The 21,209-nt window shown below is 41.4% G+C and overlaps 1 protein-coding gene across 1 annotated transcript in view; it reads left to right on the plus strand.

Moving 5' to 3' along the window:
• Positions 1-20,827, plus strand: part of PPM1M (protein phosphatase, Mg2+/Mn2+ dependent 1M) — a 32,919-nt gene extending 12,092 nt beyond the window's left edge. The window contains exons 2-10 of the mRNA XM_058166444.1: positions 4,769-4,898; positions 6,772-7,026; positions 7,631-7,743; positions 8,426-8,510; positions 9,131-9,249; positions 10,106-10,169; positions 15,189-15,296; positions 16,305-16,453; positions 19,334-20,827. Coding sequence (XP_058022427.1) covers positions 4,769-4,898; positions 6,772-7,026; positions 7,631-7,743; positions 8,426-8,510; positions 9,131-9,249; positions 10,106-10,169; positions 15,189-15,296; positions 16,305-16,453; positions 19,334-19,478 — 1,168 coding nt within the window. The 3' untranslated portion in view covers positions 19,479-20,827. The remainder of the gene's footprint in view (positions 1-4,768; positions 4,899-6,771; positions 7,027-7,630; positions 7,744-8,425; positions 8,511-9,130; positions 9,250-10,105; positions 10,170-15,188; positions 15,297-16,304; positions 16,454-19,333) is intronic.
• Positions 20,828-21,209: the final 382 nt, after the last annotated feature.

The following is a 21,209-nucleotide window of genomic DNA, read 5'->3' on the forward strand; positions in this document are numbered from 1 at the left end:
GTCACAACAGTATTGTTCATCCTTCATGTCTGTGCTTTTGTATTTCTTTCCTGCATGACTATCTTCCTCTCTTGCTAGAGTTGCTATCCTTTTATGACCAAGGATTCACATCACCAGTTTTGTCATGACATAAACATTGAATCAAAAATATAGCAGATGTCTGTCTTTTGAAATAGAGTACACTGTGTGTACTCTATTAAGAAGAAAAGGACATTTTGCATGTCAGCTACTTCCTGTGTTTATGAAACTTTAGCACAGTGAAACTGATTTATAGGAAGTTGGATGGGTGGGAGGGTGATCTGGCTGCAACATCTGTAACCCCACTGATTGCCAGGGTTGATTTGGCTGATCTGGCTGACAAGACAGCTGTCCCCTTCCTCCTTCATTGCTCCATGTGTATCCCTCCTGAAGCTGCTTGCTAGGTGGAAGAGGACGACTATCCCAGATCCGGTATACGATTTGTAGGAGGTTTATGGCTAGTTCATATTGGAAGAAAAATCTCCTATGTGAAATCGTTTAAAGAGACACAAAGAAAGGCGAGAAAAGCTCATCCCCCAAATAGAATTCACAGATAAATGAAGAGCTCTAAGAAGTACAGAGGGTGGCTCAGTGGGCTAAGATGCTGAGCTTGTCGATCGAAAAGTTGGCAGTTCAGTGGTTTGAATCCCTAGTGCTGCGTAGCGGGGTGAGCTCCCGTTACTTGTCCCAGCTTCTGCCAACCTAGCAGTTCGAAAGCCCATAAAAAATGCAAGTAGAAAAACCTTTGGTGGGAAGGTAACAGTGTTCTGTGCACCTTTGGCGTTTAGTCATGCCGGCCACATGACCACGGAGATGTCTTCGGACAGCGCTGGCTCTTCAGCTTTGAAATGGAGATGAGCACTGCCCCCTAGAGTCGGGAACAACTAGCACATATGTGCGAGGGGAACCTTTACCTTTAAGAAGTACAACCAGATTGGAGTAATAGCTAATGTTGTGCCCCCCCCCCCCCCCCCCGCCCCCCCCCGCAGCCGGGCCCTTCTCATCTTCTGTTACCTCAGCCAGAAACGGATAATGAAGACGAACAGCCTGGCATGCCTCCAGCCTCCAGTCCTGGCACCATGCCCAGACAGACCGAGCAAAATGAATGGCCTGGCATGCCTTCAGCCCCCAGTCCTGGCACCATGCCCGGACAAACCGAGCAGATAAACCCCTCCCCCACAGCATGTGAACATGAGGAATATGAGGCCAGTCACGAGCTGGGATTGCCGGCAGCTGGAGGGTGGAGGGATCCACGCTTCCGGAGAATGGAGAGGCGACGTCAGCAAAAGGAAGGGAGGGGCAGACCTGGATAAGTGCTGAGTCATGGAGCCACACCCCATGGCCTATATAAAGGATCTGCTTTCTGGCATTCTCTGAGTCAGGCAAAGTCTAACTTGGATTGCTGAAGTCACATCCTGGTCTCTTGCCTGCCCTGAGAACTCTGACAGAACTTTGGCAAAGCTGCAGAGGCTTTGCAGCCACGCTTGATACGGACTTCCCCGACCCGGCCGTCAGAGGAGGAGTGGGACACGACAGCTAAGCCTCTGGGAGTTCTAGTGCCATTTTAAGTACAAAGCCACCCAGGGGACCTTGGGTCAGTAACTCTCAGCCCTAAGAAGACGGCAAACCACTTCTGAATTTTGCTAAGAAATTGCCATCAGGACTCACACAGATGTGAAGGCGCACACATGCACAAGAAATCAAGCAGCTTTCTTCAACCTTACTCTACCCTCCCTTCACCCCATGAGGTTTAAGTTACAACTCCCAGAATTGTCAATATATCTAGAGGTGGGTGGATGTTCTGGTCTTGTTTGAATGCATCTGAAAAGTATTGCATATCTACAATGAGATATATTGGAAGCCAATTGGTTCATGTGTTTTGATTATTCCTGAGAAGTCTCCATTACCTTGTTTCATTGCTACATGTGTATCCCTCCTGAAGCTGCTTGCTAGGTGGAAGAGGACGACTATCCCAGATCCGGTATACGATTTGTAGGAGGTTTATGGCTAGTTCATATTGGAAGAAAAATCTCCTATGTGAAATCGTTTAAAGAGACACAAAGAAAGGCGAGAAAAGCTCATCCCCCAAATAGAATTCACAGATAAATGAAGAGCTCTAAGAAGTACAGAGGGTGGCTCAGTGGGCTAAGATGCTGAGCTTGTCGATCGAAAAGTTGGCAGTTCAGTGGTTTGAATCCCTAGTGCTGCGTAGCGGGGTGAGCTCCCGTTACTTGTCCCAGCTTCTGCCAACCTAGCAGTTCGAAAGCCCATAAAAAATGCAAGTAGAAAAACCTTTGGTGGGAAGGTAACAGTGTTCTGTGCACCTTTGGCGTTTAGTCATGCCGGCCACATGACCACGGAGATGTCTTCGGACAGCGCTGGCTCTTCAGCTTTGAAATGGAGATGAGCACTGCCCCCTAGAGTCGGGAACAACTAGCACATATGTGCGAGGGGAACCTTTACCTTTAAGAAGTACAACCAGATTGGAGTAATAGCTAATGTTGTGCCTCGCTCGCCCCCCCCCGCCCCCCCCCCCGCAGCCGGGCCCTTCTCATCTTCTGTTACCTCAGCCAGAAATGGATAATGAAGACGAACAGCCTGGCATGCCTCCAGCCCCCAGTCCTGGCACCATGCCCGGACAGACCGAGCAAGACGAATGGCCTGGCATGCCTTCAGCCTCCAGTCCTGGCACCATGCCCGGACAAACTGAGCAGATAAACCCCTCCCCCACAGCATGTGAACATGAGGAATATGAGGCCAGTCACGAGCTGGGATTGCCAGCAGCTGGAGGGTGGAGGGATCCACGCTTCTGGAGAATGGAGAGGCGACGTCAGCAAAAGGAAGGGAGGGGCAGGCCTGGATAAGTGCTGAGTCATGGAGCCACACCCCATGGCCTATATAAAGAATCTGCTTTCTGGCATTCTCTGAGTCAGGCAAAGTCTAACTTGGATTGCTGAAGTCACATCCTGGTCTCTTGCCTGCCCTGAGAACTCTGACAGAACTTTGGCAAAGCTGCAGAGGCTTTGCAGCCACGCTTGATACGGACTTCCCCGACCCGGCCGTCAGAGGAGGAGTGGGACACGACAGCTAAGCCTCTGGGAGTTCTAGTGCCATTTTAAGTACAAAGCCACCCAGGGGACCTTGGGTCAGTAACTCTCAGCCCTAAGAAGACGGCAAACCACTTCTGAATTTTGCTAAGAAATTGCCATCAGGACTCACACAGATGTGAAGGCGCACACATGCACAAGAAATCAAGCAGCTTTCTTCAACCTTACTCTACCCTCCCTTCACCCCATGAGGTTTAAGTTACAACTCCCAGAATTGTCAATATATCTAGAGGTGGGTGGATGTTCTGGTCTTGTTTGAATGCATCTGAAAAGTATTGCATATCTACAATGAGATATATTGGAAGCCAATTGGTTCATGTGTTTTGATTATTCCTGAGAAGTCTCCATTACCTTGTTTCATTGCTACATTATCTGATTTCAGAAGCTAAGAAGGATTAAGCCTGTTTAATACTTGGTTGAGAGACTAGTACCAAGAAACATGAAGGTTGTACTCTGGTACTCTTGTTGGTTGTATCCACATAAGCACAAGTTATGAGAGTCTGTAAATTGGACTTACGTTCATGGCCAGTTGTGGAGATTTAAATGTACCCTCCCTACTTACCAGATTTGGGGCCTGAAAAATTGTGATTGTATTTCCCTGTTAAGATGTAAGACTGCTTAATGCATTGGCATTGTCTGAAACTTGATGATGTATTAGTTGAACTGAGGGATTTCTTGTAGAACTAGGATTCACGTGTTATTTGTCTTAATCAGCTTATTTGATTTTAGCCTTATTTTAGTTTACAAAATCTTGTAATATCAAAGCAGTTAAGCATACAGCAGCTAGAAAAGCTGTGAGATCAGAAAATTGTTTCATATCCTCTATAGAGATAGAAGCCCTTCAAGCTTTAAACCAGGAAGCTGACTTGAATGAATTGGGTTGTGTTAAGTAAGTGAATGGCTAATTATATAAAGAGGCATAAATTAAGGGACCAGAAAAAGACAAGATTCTAAAGATAACAAAGTTGATAATCCTCGTGGCTCTTCTTATAGTTTCTCACATCTCCTGTTATTTCTTGTTACGTACAGTAAATCTAGAACGCATTGCTAGAAATCTGCAATTGTCATCCAGTTAAAAATGGATGACAAATAGATAAAACTTGAAGAAGACCCTAGGAACACTATTTTAGACAGAAATGGCCATTCCCAAAAGAGAAATGAGGAGTTAGGAAATGGATAGAATTCTTGCAGAATTGCAAACAGGTGCTTAAATCTCAGTGGGATAAACCACTGAAGAGGATTTTCATGCAATTCTTATGGGGCTCAGAGAATCTGATAATGAATAAAGAAAAATGGAACAAAAATCACCTGTCCGAAGCTCAGGAAGACAATGTGAATATTAAGCAGAAATATTCAGGACCCCAATTCACCTGATTTTTAAAATATATTTTAGACCAAGGTTTTGTTGTGCTGTGCTTCCATATTTGTCATTTGAAATAATTATTAGCATCTCTACCTAAAGTAAACCCAACCAAGTTTATTGGATATGGAAGTAAATATGTATAGGACTACAGTGTAAAGATATACTAATGATATATGAGGCTCCATTCAATTCCTTTACAGAAATTAATTGGGCTTATTTTTACCTGAGGCATGCTTCAGTTACCCTAACTGTTTTGAATCTTTATTATTTGTTTCATCAGAACTATTAATGCAGAAAAATCAGAATTTAATGAAGACCAGGCAACATGTTGCCAAATTTCTATCAGGAAGAGACCATTTGGGCGGGGTGAAGAGGAGGATCAGGAATGGCTAATTTTGTGTTCTACTGAGGTAAGTTCAGATATCGAAACTAAACGTGCTGTTTTCAGTAAGATAGTCCACTGTTTTAGGATAAGGAGGAAGGAACTGAATGATAACGTTGCCCACCTGGGTATGTCTTATTCTGGAATTTGAACTTCTTTAAGGTCTGAGAGAAAAGAACCAGATAGAACTGCAATTACCAGCTGCCATGATCGGTTCCAAGATTTTCTTTAAGAACCTTTCAATATTTATCTTGTGGAACTGGAACGCCTATTTTTCACTGCCAGATTTCTTTTCAATGGGCTGTTTATTTCAGCTTGATAATCATGTGGGAAGAAAAAAAATTTCCTTGTTAATATAGACTGCACTGTTCTGCAAACAATTAGAGTATTTGTATAGCAGCTTCATGCTGGCAATTATAAATGACTTGCTTTGTTCTTAAATGTGTTAGTAAACCATTATGAACATCCCGCAAAAGGCATTGAATTAATAAGCTTTACAGTTTTATAGTTAAATCAAAATAATTATGTCCAGAATAAAATTTGAAGCAGAAGGAGGTTCATACTTTACAAGGTGGGCAGCCAAGGTCCTTATGAAGCAAACCAAATCCCTGTTTTAGATTCTGTGGATTCCTCTTGATTATTTTGACAGTTTACAGTAAACAAGAGATTGCCATTCCTTGTGGTGTGATTAATGCTTGAAATGCCTAAGAAGCACATGTGAGCTCTTCCATATGCCTGCACAAAGAAATAACTGCTTTCCCGCCAAGTTGTGCTTATCAACCATTTTATCTTTAATTTTATTCAGGTATTTTGGGAAGACTAAAACTTGGGTGGGGGGGAGGGAGGATCTCTTGCGCAGAAACTGCTTTGTTTTCCTAAACTTGATTTGCCCCCTCTAAATTATGCACCATGCATGTAAAGAGTGCTCATATGAGATTGTTTGTCAGTTGTGTGAAGCAGGAGTAGAATGGGGCAGGCATGTACCCACCTGATTTGTCATTAAATTTATTTGCAAGAAGTGAATTGGCATTGGCATTTTAAGCCAAGATAGCAATATATAGGCAGTTCCTAGTCAAGGTTCTCTAATAAAACGATAACAAAATCCTTGAGAAATTGGAAGAAGTCAAGTTTTTAATAAATTTTAATTACTGCATGAGCCTAATTTTTCTGATGTTCCTGTTGTTTCTGAGATTAGCAGGCAGGATTGATTAGTATCATTCTCTGATCCTTTTTCGCTTCTTGCCTTTTCAATTATAACTACTTTACCCTTTACATTTTCTACCTAATGAATCCAATGCATACTTTTGTGTGTGTGCGCACACACACACACACTGTGCACCCAACTGTGCACACACATGCATAGCCCCATGCTTAAAACAACAAGGCAGTTTACAATTAAAATGGAAAATAAAAATAAGATGTAATGATATATAACGTAGGATAAAATTAACCCTGCAATTTTGTCAACAAACAACAGTTCTATTGCATGGGATCAAACTCCTGGAAGAAAAGCACGTCATTGCAGCTTTATAAAAACCAGGCAGGGTTGGAGCCATCCAGATCTTGGGAAAGTGCTATTCCATGAACTAGGCACAGCAGCCAAGAAGTCATGTCGCTTGGGTTCAATGAGATGATATTCTTTAAGGGATGGGACTTGATGATAATTAATAACTAGCTTGCAGACATTCATATTTGTCCAAACCTTCTACTCATCTCTTACTATGATGAAGATAAAGCTGAAGTATTGTTGACTTGTCAAGACATCATTGAGATTCATGCCCAAGCAGATAATTTAATCTGGGTCTCCCATGTCCACATCAAATATTCTGTCTCACAAATGTCCTTGTAGTAACATGAAGGCATGTCCCATATGATGATCCTCACAGTCATTTGGTTTTCAGTATCTGACAGGTTATTACTGGGCACTGTTTGATGGCCATGGTGGTTCAGAAGCTTCAATTATGGCCTCCAATTACCTGCACTGTTGCATCAAGCAGAAACTAGAGGATGTGATAGAAGGCATTACTGAAGATAATCCTCCGATGCACCTCAGTGGGCAATGCATTTGCCAGAATGATCCACTGTTTGTGGAAGAAAAGAAAATTCAGCAGGAAAATGTGGTCATTGGAGCTTTGGAGAGCGCCTTCCAGGAATGTGTGAGTGATGCTACTTTCTTTTTTATTATTGTCCCAAGAATTGAATTATGTTGTGCACTGTGGGAAACACGGAATGCAAATGATGTTGTAACATAAATATATTTGCAACCAACTTTAGGACATAGCTGTGAGAGAATGCAGTTTGTGTCTTTGCAATTTGTATCAGTCATATTTTGTAGATGGCTGATGGAGTTAATTTTACTGTTTCCAATTGTGGCAGGACAGCTGCTAGATCAGGATAAAACAAACTGTTTCCCTGGTGGCTTGTATTTCAGTTCCCAACCATCAAGTCAGTATGCCTGATGGTAAGGAATTGTGAATACTTGTTGGTTGTCTATCTTTGGCCTACATCTTTTCTGGGTTCTTGTTTGTTCTATATTGTGCTATCAATTATTATACCAATAAGGAATATATATTACATGCACAATGATATAATAAGCACTTCTACTTACAGTTTATTTACAATTAAGCATACTTGAAACATTAACTGGCAATTACCTGTTTTCATCCACCACCAGTGGGGAACAATGGTGATGAAATTAGGCTTCAGTGCTGGGAAATCTGATATCTGTCTTACATCATTAAATATTGTTTTTACCAACAGGATAAAATGATAGGTCAAGAGATGAAAGCAAGCAACCAATCAGCAGGCTGCACTGCACTGGTTGCTCTTTATCTTCAGGGAAGGCTCTATGTGGCAAATGCAGGTGATAGCAGGTGAGTTCAAAACCCCGGAACATCATTGGATAATATCCAACATGTTCCTTTAATATGGATATGGAAGACATTTAGCATTTTTTTAGCTAAATAAATGTCTACAGTAATCTAAATATCTACATTTTATTAAGCCTAAAATTGAATATTTTCAAAGAATAACAACACTCACACATACAAAGCAAAAGCCATTAAAAATTACTAGGTCAGAGGTTTTTTTCTTCTAAAGGAATTAGACTATAAGCATGTTTTTTTTAAAAAAAGGGTAGTTAAAGTAGGTATTTTTGAAAACAATGCAACTTCATATGGCCCTGATTTGGAATAGGAATGTGGTATGTGGAGCAAACACAAGCTTTCAAAACCCTACCAGAAGGTCTTTTTCCAGGTTGGATGCACAAGAAAGATGGCTTCATTTTAATCCTATCCATGCTGGTTTCCTCCTGAAAATCCCATTCCTGGGCGCTGCTAAGTTATTGAAAATGGATGTTTTAATTGTGAGCTATAGAATAAGGTACCTTATACAAAAGAATATAGGCTTAAATTGAAGGAATTGACCTCTTGGACTAACCAAAAAAGAATCTTCCTTTGGCATGTAATTATTCTTCCATCTTAAACATGAAACAAGAGACAACCATTAAAAGTGGCAAAACTCCTCTCTTTGAAAGAAAAAAATACTGTTTTTCAGGGTGCTTCTTGTTCGAAAACGGAGCATCGTTCCATTGAGTAATGAATTTACCCCTGAGACAGACAGGAAGAGAATCCAGCACCTGGTAAGAATAATCTTTTTCTAGTATTTTTTTTTAAAAAAGAGCCAAAACATTTTACTCGTGTCTGGTAAGCTCAAGAATGCTTTTTCCCAGAATGGTCCGGAATAAAGAAATGTTATGATTTTTCTGAACACTGCATGTTGTATCTATTCTGTAGTGTTTTCAGTATTGCACTGAGCAGTATTACACTTAATACAGTCTTCCCCAGTTTGATACCTTTCAGATAATTTCAGATCTCTACATTTTTAGCCCATCTGCCATGCTCCTTTGCAGATTTCTGGCAGTTGCATATCCTGTAACTAGACAAAGAGAACAGGGATCTGCAAACTTGGCTCTTTTAAGACTTGTGGACTTCAACAAAGTTGAAGTCCGCAAGTCTTAAAAGAGCCAAGTTTACAGACCCCTGCATTAGAATAACAAGTTTTTTGCCCAGTGAAGAAATCCAAACCTTTTATCTTTTTCTATGAGGAAAAGTACATGTAAAAAAATCCTCACGGGGAAACTTGAGTGACTTCCCTAAAAACTGTAAATATAAGGGCCAGTTCTTACCTTCAGCTTCTATTTCTTAAGGCTCATTGTATTCTGAGAACAATATTGTTACCCATTTTCATTTTTTCCCCTAGGCTTTCATCTACCCAAAGCTCCTAGCAGATGAGTTCACACGGTTTGAGTTTCCAAGGAGATTGAAAGGAGATGATGTAGGCCAGAAGGTCCTCTACCGAGATTACTCAATGGAAGGCTGGTGAGTTTCTTGAATGGCCTAGTTTCAGGTATTTTGAGTAAACTTTCTGTTTTGGATAAGCAGTCCTTCCTTCCTTCCTTTTCTCCTTAGGTTGCTTCTTAACAACCTCCTCTTGGTTATGGTTTGCGTTTGTCCTACCTACTTTTATTCTTTCCTCCCCTCATGTTTGTAATCCTTGTTCCGAATTAAACCACTTAGGCTAAGAGAATCCCAAGTAATATTGCAGTGTGGCCAGTTTGCCTACAGCCATATTGTTTTCTTTGCGTATCAAAAATATTGAAACTAAAATGGGTTCTGGTCTACAGAAAGAGGGAATGTTTGTAAAACATAAACGGACCTTTTTGTTTCTTTCTATACTCTGATAAATGTATATGCAATGTTCCAATGATCTTTAATTGTTACTTTCTTTCCTTAAAAATGAAAATGAAAATTAAGAGTCCTCTGAGCCAAATTTCTTATATTTAGTGTTAATAATAGTGAACAGTAAATGATGGGGGAGAATGAAATAGGTTTGCTAATAAAAAATAATTTGACATTTGTTGAAGTGGACTTCTATAGGCCGGTTGACTGATTGCTTTAGAACTGCTGCTCCTATTGCATTTCATACAATGTATTCATGTATGGTGTCATTCAGATGTTGACCTCTTTGCAAATGGAGTTTCTCAATCATTTAGAGAAAAGAATACAATTTTGCTGTATAGAGTATTCTATAAATCCTCTGAGATGAGGCCTTAAATTTCAAAAAAGAATTAAATGTCCATTAAGATTAGGTGGTTTAAACATCCATGTTAACTTGTAGACACAGTGCAGTGTAAGGACAAATCAAATGAAGACTCACTTGTCTGGTTTGTTTCAGGGGATATAAGACAGTAATGAAAGAGGATCTCAAATACCCTCTGATTCATGGACATGGAAAACAGGTATGATGTCCCTCAGGCCTCCCACTTTCATAGTTTGAAACTGTGACTTCTTTTGTTCTGCCCTTATAGAATTTGATGACCAATTCTTCTCTAGATGGCTTTTGGGATATGGGCAGATCATTTTGTGGTCCCATAGGAAAATCAAATTCATTATCATGTCCTGTTGCCTTCCCGTTTCCATTTTTAAAGAGTCTTTCCCTTTTTGGTCTTAATCTTAGGCCTTTTCCAAATAGTTTGTCATTCTTGAATGTGCTCAGTATGAGGAACAAATCTGAATTTTGGCCATATTGGCATCTATGCTTTTACCTGGAATACAAAGCTAGACAAGCTAGCATTTATGAGGTACTGTATTTTTCTGAGTATAAGATGCACTCCCTCCCCCAAAGAGGGTGGAAATGTTGGTGCGTCTTATACACTGAATACAGCCATTTTTGGCCTCCCAAAGCCCCGCTCATCCCATTTTTGCAAAAAATGGGCCTGTTTTTGCAAAAACAGGGTGCACAGAGAGTTTGGGAGGCCTGCAGAGTGCTCCTGGGGATTGTGAAGGGCATAAACGCCCCCGTTTTTGTGAAAAACGGGCCCATTTTTTGCATGTTTTTTACAAAAAAACATTTGCCCTTTTTTCCAGTTTTAGAGCACTCTGCAGGCCTCCCAAACCCTCTGCACACCCTGTTTTTAGCAAAAACAGGCGAAAAATGGGCCCATTTTTGCAAAAAACGTGGTGTATAGAAGGTTTGGGAGGCCTACAGAGTGCTCCTGAAGGCTTATGAGGGCAAAAACGCCCCCATTTTTACAAAAAACAGGGTGCACAGAGGGTTTGGGAGGTCTGCAGAGTGCTCCTGGGGGCCAGTGAGGGCAAAACACTTTTTTTCTTACTTACCTCTTCAAAATCTTGGTGCGTGCGTCTTATACACCAGTGCATCTTATAGTCCGAAAAATCTGGCTGTAGCTTCATGAGCCTGTGGTATAAAATTTCCTCCTGCCTATCCTCTGGATAATTGATGCTTCCACTATGTTAACAAAGAGTTCAAGGTAAAAGAGCTACCACAGGTACCAAAAGAGCTACCAAGGTAAAGAGCTACCACAGAATATACTTGGGGGAGAGGTTGGGAGATGAATTAACACTGGCTGAGGAAAGAGGTATGACAATCAAGGACACTTTCACTATCCTGAGCTTTATACACATAATTGAGTGTAATTATTAATTATCTTGGGAAACGTCTATGGAGATTCTCATTTATCTAGGTCATGGTTATCCCAAAGGTGCTTTTTCAAGAGGCAACTGGACCTTCTGCTTTTTCTTTCAAAAAGAAAGAAAAAAAGGAAGTCCACTTACCTCTTGAAAAAGCACCTTTGGAACTATTTTGGGAAACAGGAAACCTACAATTAGTAACCGAGGGAAATACCTCTGACCAAGAGAGTGGGTGACTGGTTCTTTCAGGCCTAGAGACTTGTGGTTGTGGAAATTTTATTTTATTTCCTAGAAAAATCTGGTAGGTTTGAGACCTGCTTGTTATTCCTCTTTGTTATGTAGGGACAATTCCCTATTCCTCTCTATCTGAGAAGTCCTGAGGGGATGCACCTATGCCACCTAACAGGAAACTAGGGCATGTTTGGATGGCTATCACTTCATTCTGGTGTCAGTCTAGTCTTCACTGGGTCATTGGGAATTAGACAGGAAACCTTGAGGAAGAGGAGGATGGAAGAAGAGAATTGGCACCATTTTTTCTACCCCTCTCTTTGCTTCTCTTCTCTCATGGGGCACAGTCAGTGGAAAGGGCTGATTTCACAACGGGACTGTTGAGGATCCCATGGTCACCCAGGGAGCTCTGATGAGTGGAATGCAGGGACTTTGTGGATGGAAAGTTATTCCACTGCTACAAATCCTGAGGTGAAAAGCGAGGGAATAGGACATTTGGCCCTGTCAACCTTTCTCCCTTTGTTATCCCAGCTGTCCAGCTCACCAGAGGGCTGATGACAAATGCAGTTGGGGTGTTGGTGGCACTTTATTGAAATTGATCATGGCAACAGCACCAGGGATAGGCGCCCTATTTGGCCCCAACAGTCAGAGAAATCCTCTGACGGGTCCACAGACAGGAAGCTGCTGTCTGATTTATTTATTTATTTATTTATTATTTAAATTTTTATACCGCCCTTCTCCCGAAGGACTCAGGGCGGTTCACAGCCTGATAAAAAATACAAAATAATACAATATAAATACGATTAAAATATAATTAAAAAACTTATTAAATTGGCCACGATTAAAATTTAGAATAAAAACCCATTAAAAACCCATAAGTTTAAAAACTAACCCAGTCCAGCGCAGATGAATAGGTGAGTTTTAAGCTCGCGACGAAAGGTTCGGAGGTCCGGAAGTTGACGGAGTCCTGGGGGGAGTTCGTTCCAGAGGGCGGGAGCCCCCACAGAGAAGGCCCTTCCCCTGGGCGTCGCCAGACGACACTGTCGCGCCGATGGCACCCTGAGGAGTCCCTCTCTGTGAGAGCGCACGGGTCGGTGAGAGGTATTCGGTAGCAGCAGGCGGTCCCGTAAATAGCCCGGCCCTATGCCATGGAGCGCTTTGAAGACGTTCACCAACACCTTGAAGCGCACCCGGAAGGCCACAGGTAGCCAGTGCAGCCTGCGCAGGATAGGTGTCACGTGGGAGCCACGAGGGCTCCTCTATCACCAGCGCAGCTGCATTCTGGACTAACTGAAGCCTCCGGATGCCCCTCAAGGGGAGCCCCATGTAGAGAGCATTGCAGTAATCCAGATGAGACGTCACAAGGGCGTGAGTGACTGTGCATAAGGCATCCCGGTCTAGAAAGGGGCGCAGCTGGTGCACCAGGCGAACCTGGTGGAAAGCTCTCCTGGAGACGGCCGTCAGGTGGTCTTCAAAAGACAGCCGTTCATCCAGGAGAACGCCCAAGTTGCGCACCCTCTCCATCGGGCCAATGACTCGCTCCCAACAGTCAGCCGTGGACTCAGCTGACTGTACCGGGATGCCGGCATCCACAGCCACTCCGTCTTGGAGGGATTGAGCTTGAGCCTGTTTCTCCCCATCCAGACCCGTACGGCTTCCAGACACCGGGACAGCACTTCGATAGCTTCATTGGGGTGGCCCGGTGTGGAGAAGTACAGCTGGGTGTCATCAGCGTACAGCTGGTACCTCACACCGAAGCCACTGATGATCTCACCCAGCGGCTTCATGTAGATGTTGAACAGAAGGGGCGAGAGAATCGACCCCTGCGGCACCCCACAAGTGAGGCGCCGCGGGGCCGACCTCTGCCCCCCCGCCAACACCGTCTGCGACCGGTCGGAGAGATAGGAGGAGAACCACCGATAAACGGTGCCTCTCACTCCCAATCCCTCCAGCCGGCGCAGCAGGATACCATGGTCGATGGTATCGAAAGCCGCTGAGAGGTCTAATAGGACCAGGGCAGAGGAACAACCCCTATCCCTGGCCCTCCAGAGATCATCCACCAACGCGACCAAAGCCGTCTCAGTGCTGTAACCGGGCCGGAAGCCGGACTGGAACGGGTCTAGATAGACAGTTTCCTCCAGGTGCAGGGGAAACTGATATGCCACCATACTCTCTACAACCTTCGCCGCGAAGCGAAGGTTGGAGACTGGACGATAATTACCTAAAACAGCCGGGTCCAGGGAAGGCTTCTTGAGGAGGGGCCTCACCACCGCCTCTTTCAAGGCGGCCGGAAAGACTCCCTCCAACAAGGAAGCGCTCGTAATCCCCTGGAGCCAGCCTCGTGTCACCTCCTGAGTGGCCAGCACCAGCCAGGAGGGGCACGGGTCCAGTAAACACGTGGTGGCATTCAATCTACCCAGCAACCTGTCCATGTCCTCGGGAGCCACAGGGTCAAACTCATCCCAAACAATATCACCAAGACCGCCCTCAGACGCCCCGTCCGAATCGCCACAATTTTGGTCCAGACCGTCCCGAAGCTGAACGATTTTATCGTATAGATAACCGTTAAACTCCTCAGCACGTCCCTGCAACGGGTCATCCCGCTCCCCCTGGTGAAGGAGGGGGCGGGCCACCCGAAACAGGGCAGCTGGGCGGTTATCTGCCGACGCAATGAGGGAGGAGGCGTAGCAACGCCTCGCTTCCCTCAGTGCCACTAGGTAGGTCCTAGTATAGGATCTAACTAGTGTCCGATCATTTTGCTGATTACCAATCCTCTAATTCTAACAATTACAGTACACTGATTATAGAAACAAAATGTAGTAGAAAAAACAAAAGCTATAAAGCTATACTAAGAGAATCCTTGCCACTTCAAAAGCTAATGGACATATCGGGAATGAGTGCTTTCCAGAGCAGGTTAGACCAAAAGGAGAAGCTTCTCTGGCTGCTATGTGGGTGTATGTTTCAACATTCTGACTATTTTTGGCTATTTTTTATGATCATGTACTAGGGAGTTAGTGAACTATTTCAGGGGAAGTAATTCAGAGAAACTTAATCATGAGAATGTAATGTGTATGTTAAAACCTAAATAACCTTCGGTAGTCAGATGTTCCCTGGTTGTGTTAAGTTTAGAATTCCTAGCTTAAAAAGTTGTCAGCTATGTGGGTTGGAAGTTGCAATTTCAACACAATCTGGAGGACACCAGATGGGAGAAGACTAGTTTAGTCTTTTGGATATTTTAAAAAAATCAAAGCAGCCAGTTTATTGATCACCTTATTGGATCCTGGGTCCTCCTTGCTTCTAAAGTAGAACTGTTGGCTAAAAGCATAGTTACTAAGAGATTAAAACTGCCCCATTCTGTTTCATCCCCATTTTGATTCTTAATTGCTAGATAGAAACAATCTTATCCTCTTACAGTATGCTTCTTATGCTGTGGGGAAATGCTATTTTTTATTTTTATTTAAGCTGCAAAATAAATATTTGGATATAAATATACTGTTAATTACTTATATATTACTGCTTACTTTAACTCTTGCTGATATTGTCTCCCATGCTTTACATTATTGCATCTTTAGCCTGGAATCTATTCTAATCTCTTTCAGGCTCGTTTACTAGGCACCCTGGCTGTATCTCGAGGCTTGGGAGATCATCAATTAAAAGTAATTGAAACAAATATTGAAATTAAGCCTTTCCTCTCCTGCATCCCTAAGGTAAGAAAGTACTGTGTTACATTGATAGTAGCAGCCTGTATTTTAGATGCTTCCCCTTCTCTATATTTAGCCTACTCATCCTTTTAGAACAGTGGCTTTATTTCAAAGAAACTACAACAGTGTTACAAGTGTTATGTCTGGATAGGCTGTGTATGTAAGTACTGTGTGGGTCTTTATATTTATATAAGAAAATAGATAGCATTGCCAAAATCTTCCTTGACTGAATACTGTAGGGAAGTCTGCAACAATCTTTCGCATTGGTTAAACTAAATATAAGAAACCTCAAGATAATGAGTTCTAAAATCACAGGAAGGTTTCTTCTGATTTTCAAGTAGACTCCACTTGCAGATTTTTCACCTTAACATGAAGATTTGAGAAATAAAGTGGCATATAAGATGTTGAGGGCAAGACTGTTGATGTACATATCCCACTTCCTTACAAGTGTTCCTACATTTTAATCAACTCAAATGCCTTCGTAAAGATTTGTTATACTCCTAAAGCTGTAAGGGCATGATTTACTCACCCAAGTAGATAACCATGTTTTAGATTAAGTATTGTACATATCCAGACCATGTATCCTGCAGGAAGAATCTTGAAATTGGGAATTCAGCTAATTTAGCAATGTAATTAATGTAACCCTGCATGAGTCTTCCTAAATGCAGAACCAAGATTCTGGTTCCCAGAAAATGCACTTTTTAATTCAGATTTTTTTTCAATGACCATATGCCACAGTGACTAAGTATTGCCAGGGATTTGTACTATAGTATCACATAATTGCAAACCTATACAAAATTTAGATTTTTTTACCTTTCAAAAATTGATTACACTTTCAAATTTTGATTTATATTTTGGTAGTGCAATCTTCAGGGCTTCTAAAACAGAAAAATATATTGAATGGGTTGTATATAGGGTACAGCTTTTCAGTGCATATGTTTATAAAATTTTAGCACCAAGACATTTAGAAATCTCAACTGAAAAAGTTTTTATCATTTCATTATTTCTGACTAGGTGGAAGTATTTGACTTAACATCAGAAAACGTTAATGAAGATGATGTCCTCATCATGGCAACAGATGGCCTTTGGGATGTTTTGTCCAATGAAGATGTAGCCCAAATTGTCAGAAATTTTCTCCAGAACAATACAACAGATCCTTACAGGTACAATTAGAGCAGGGGTAGTCAACCTTTTTATACCTACCGCCCACTTTTGTATCTCTGTTAGTAATAAAAATTTCTAACCACCCACCGGTTCCACAGTAATGGTGATTTATAAAGTAGGGAAGTAACTTTACTTTATAAAATTTATAAAGCAGAGTTACAGCAAGTTAAAGCATATAATAATAATTACTTACCATTTAGTTTCACTTACGTAACATGAACTAAATTTATGCACGGGTGATACAAATAGTATATTTTCAGAAATTTAAATTGTCACGGGGAATTTTATGAAAACCAATTTTTAAATAATGCTATGAAATTTTTTCAAGAAGTCAATTAAATTAAAAAAAAGGAAAGTGCTTCAGTACCAGGCAAAACCCCTACCGCCCACCATGAAAGCTGGAACTCTCACTAGTGGGTGGTAGGGACCAGGTTGACTACCACTGAATTAGAGGTTGCAAAAATTATGGGAATATTAAGGTTATTCTCTCTCAATGGAACTTTGTAGAACAGAAGTGTAATAATAATTAATTCCATTTTCTGACTGATAGTTAACTATAATGTATATTGTGTGAACTGTGTTCAACCTGATGGCACTCCTACCGCATTTTTTAATATTAACAATATAAGTTTTAAAGGAATCTTTAAGAAATCTAAGGCAATAAAAATACTTGGCAGAAACACTGGTGTTAAAAATGTAAGAAGTGAAACATATTAGTCAATCTGTGCAATTATAATTCTGGTCCTTTATCAGTATCCTTTGCTCACAGAACTGTTAGAATACCAGGCAACTAATACATTTTTATATTGGAAGAGGGCATAACATTCATTTTGCCTGAGACTTATAGAGGTTAAAAAAAAAACCTTCCTGAACTAAATTTGGATGGATCTTTCATATGTAATAGCTTGAGCATTTATTCTGGGATACATTTGGTGTTTGCTTTTTAATTTACCTCTTTAGCTTGTAGACAACTGTATTTTCTATCCTAACATGATATAGGATTTTTTTTCCTTCATGAGTCTTTACAGCTGGTAAAATATCTCCCTAAATTGGCTAGGATGTTGGGAGATAAAGTTTAATCCATCTCTTAATAAAGAGATTTTCTAATTTTTTAAAACATCTCTAAACTACTTTTTATAAAGATCAGAAAAAACAATTGGTAAAAGTGCTGGGGTTTTTTGTTTTTTGGTTATTTTAACTTGTTCAGATTTAAACAATATTTTGCCCTTCTTTGCTGCTACAATAAAATAGTTTTTTATTTTATACTAAAATAAAGTAACTTTTCTCATAATGGGATAACATATGAAATGAAAAATACAACAACAAGCTTCGGATATAATTTTCTCACTTGGAATGTTCTTTCAAAATGTTGTAAGTTATATCAGGGATTTCAAACTCAAAGCCTGCGGGCCAGATACGGCCTGTGGGGTGCTTAAATCTGGCCCATGGGACCGGCCTGGAAATATCAAAGGACTGGCCCCATGGCCTCCGCCTGACAAAATGATCCATGCGGAGCCTCCACGCAGCCTGTTTTTGGCATCCCCGGCCTCCAGCAGCACTCTGCCGACCAAAAATGTGTCATGTGGAGGCCTTGTGAGGCCTCCACGATGCCCATCTTTGGCTGGCAGAGTGCTGCTGGAGGCCAAAACTGAAGTGCGTAGGGGCTGCGCTTGGCTCCCCCCGCACGGCATTTTGGCCAGCAAAATGCTGTAGGAGGATTCCCCTGTGCTTCCCCTCCCCCACCAGCCCTTGGAGGAGAACTAATGCTGATCCTGCCCTCGAAGAAATCCAGTTTGACAACCGTTATATATGATCCACAAATGAGAAGAGCCACAAATGGGAACGAGGGACTCAGAACACTCTGCCAATTCATTTTTAAATCTAGGTTCATAAATGACATAAGGTGACAGTCTATGATGACCGCTATCTACTTCCCATTCTAGAATAAAAAGTTAGACATGGGAATTGTATTATTAAAAATTTCCACAGCAAAACATAAACATGGTTACACATTATTTTCAGTTTTTGTTGGTAAAAAACAACACAGCTTAGCACAATGCATCAATAACAGCAAAAATATATTTTCGGGTGTTTGGGTTAAGTAGTCACAATGCAGAAGTACGATGCATATTTTTGTATTGGCAACCTGTCAGACAACTGTGTTTAGCAAACTATATATTTTTTCCATTCATAAGGCAACCTGAATGTTTATCAGCAAGCACATGCACAAAGAACACACATTAAAGTTCAAGTAATTAACACAATTTTTGTATTTAAATATAGAGTAGAGCTTCAAAAACATTTTCTGGAACACATGGATAATTCACACAGCCTGCTGCCCTGTCTTTGGGAAAGACAAAAATGGTTGCTGTCTAAGCTGAAGGCCCTTGTAATTAGCTGTAGTTTCACTTTCACTTTCCTCCTTACCTTGTCTGTTCCAAGAGAAATAGAATGTCTGATTTTAAGAAAAGCCAGTCATAGCATTTAGAATGTTTTTGTCACAAGCCTGATATAAATTAGTTTTCTGAATTTCAGTCAAAATGGTTAGTTTGTAGAATATATTGTACAATATTTATACCAAGGGTGGAATTCACTTACCTTCCCTACCGGTTTGCAAATGTGCGCATGCTGCACGCAAAGCCTTCTGCTCGTGCGCAGAGGCTTAAAATGTCACAAAAAAGCAACATCATGACGTCTGTGCGGGTGGGTGGAGCCTCCCGCAGTCGCCGCTGCTGGTTCGCTGAACCAGATGAATGTCACCCATGATTTATACCATTCATGATTTATACCATTCATGAACATTATACCGTTTCTTTTTTGGTTGTTTGTTTAGGATTATTTATAACTGCACTGCATAAAACACGGTATTATTTTCACAGGTTTTCAGAATTGGCCAAACTGCTTGTGCAGAAAGCAAGAGGGAAGGAGGATGGCTATTACTGGATCAAGGATAGTAAAGAGCCTGCTTCTTATGATGACATTTCTGTATTTGCAATTCCATTGTATAACAAGAATGAATGCTAAACAATCTGCTCCTAAAGGAGGCACAACTGCTCTTCAGATGGTAATGGAACTGTATCAAAACATACAGTTGCTGAAAAATGCAAGTCCAGACTTTGAAAGCAGAATAACAGAATTGGAAGGGACCTTGGAGACCTTCTAGTCCAACCCCCAGCTCAAGCAGAAAATCCAGACAAATGGTGGGTTTCAGCAGGTTCTGACCAGTTCTGGAGAACCGGTAGTGGAAATTTTGAGTAGTTCAGAGAACCAATAGTAAAAATTCTGACTGGCCCCATCCCTATCCTCTGCCTCCTGAGTCCCAGCTGATTGGGAGGAAATGGGGATTTTGCAATAACCTTCCCCTGGAGTGGGGTGGGAATGGAGATTTAACAGTATCCTTCTCCTGCCATGCACACCAAGCTATGTCACACCCACCAAGCCACACCCGCAGAACTGGTAGTAAAAATTTTTGAAACCTACCACTGGTCCAATCTCTTCTTAAAAACCTCCAGTGTTGTAGCACTCACAACTTCTGAAGGCAAGTTGTTCCACTGATTGTTCTGTCAGGAAATTTCTCCTCCTAGGTTGCTTCTCTCCTTGATAAGTTTCCATCCATTGGTTCTTGTCCTGCCTTCAGGTGCTAGGAGAATAGGTTGACTCCCTCTTCTTTGTGGCAGCCCCTGAGATATTGGAACACTGCTATCATGTCACCCCTAGTCCTTCTTTTTAATAAACTAGACATACCCAATTCCAGCAACCATTCTTTTTATGTGTTTTAGCCTCCAGTCCGATAATCATATTTGTTGCTTTTCTCTGCATTCTTTCTAGAATCTCAAGATCTTATTTATAACTGGATGCAATATTCCAAGTGTGGTCTTACCAAGGCATTATAAAGTGCTACTAGCACTCCATGTGGTCTTGATTCTATCCTGTTGATGCAGCCTAGGACTACGTTGGCTTTTCTGGTAGTTGCAGCACACTGCTGGCTTATATTTAAGTCACTCCAAGATCCCTCTGGCAGTTACTACTATTGAGCCAGGCACCATCTATTCTATACATGGGCATTTGGTTTTTCTTGCCTAAGTGTAGAACCTTACTTTTCTCAACAATTAATTTCATTATGTTAGATAGGATATAAAGTATGTTGAGATCCTTTTGTATCTTGAGCCCATCTTCTGGAGCGTTGGCTATTCCTGCTAGCTTGTTGGCATCTGCAAATTTAATGACTACCTCTTCTATCCCCTCATCTGAATCATTGAAGAGTACTGGACCTAAGATAGAGCCGTGGGGTACCCCACTGTATACTTCCCTCCATGTAGCTGTAGTTCCATTGAGGACTGCATATTGGGCGTGGCTGATCAGCCAGTTATGAATCCATCTGGTAGTGACGCTGTCTAACTCAGAAAAGCTCTTTGATTTTGTTTCACACTAATCTTGTGTTTTCCTTGGTTTTACAAGTTGCTAACTTACCATAAATGCTAATTTAGTATTTAAGAAAATAAGTTTTAGCTTTCTCTATTCATTATCTAAATATGGAAGGATTAGCATGTGCTTAGTAATACACAATGCTTTTAAGATGAAGAATTTAATAGGAACTTAACATCTATTTTGTAAGAGAAATTTTTTGTACTACAGTCTAAAATTTTATGCAATACCCAGTGTTTCCTCAGCAATACAAAATATATTAAAAATAGTAGTAAAACATATTGCTATATAAAGCCATTAGCAAAGATCTGTCTTAAAGTTGTTCAGAAT

Source organism: Ahaetulla prasina, chromosome 2, assembly GCF_028640845.1.
Source record: "Ahaetulla prasina isolate Xishuangbanna chromosome 2, ASM2864084v1, whole genome shotgun sequence".
NCBI classification, from domain to species: Eukaryota; Metazoa; Chordata; class Lepidosauria; order Squamata; family Colubridae; genus Ahaetulla; species Ahaetulla prasina.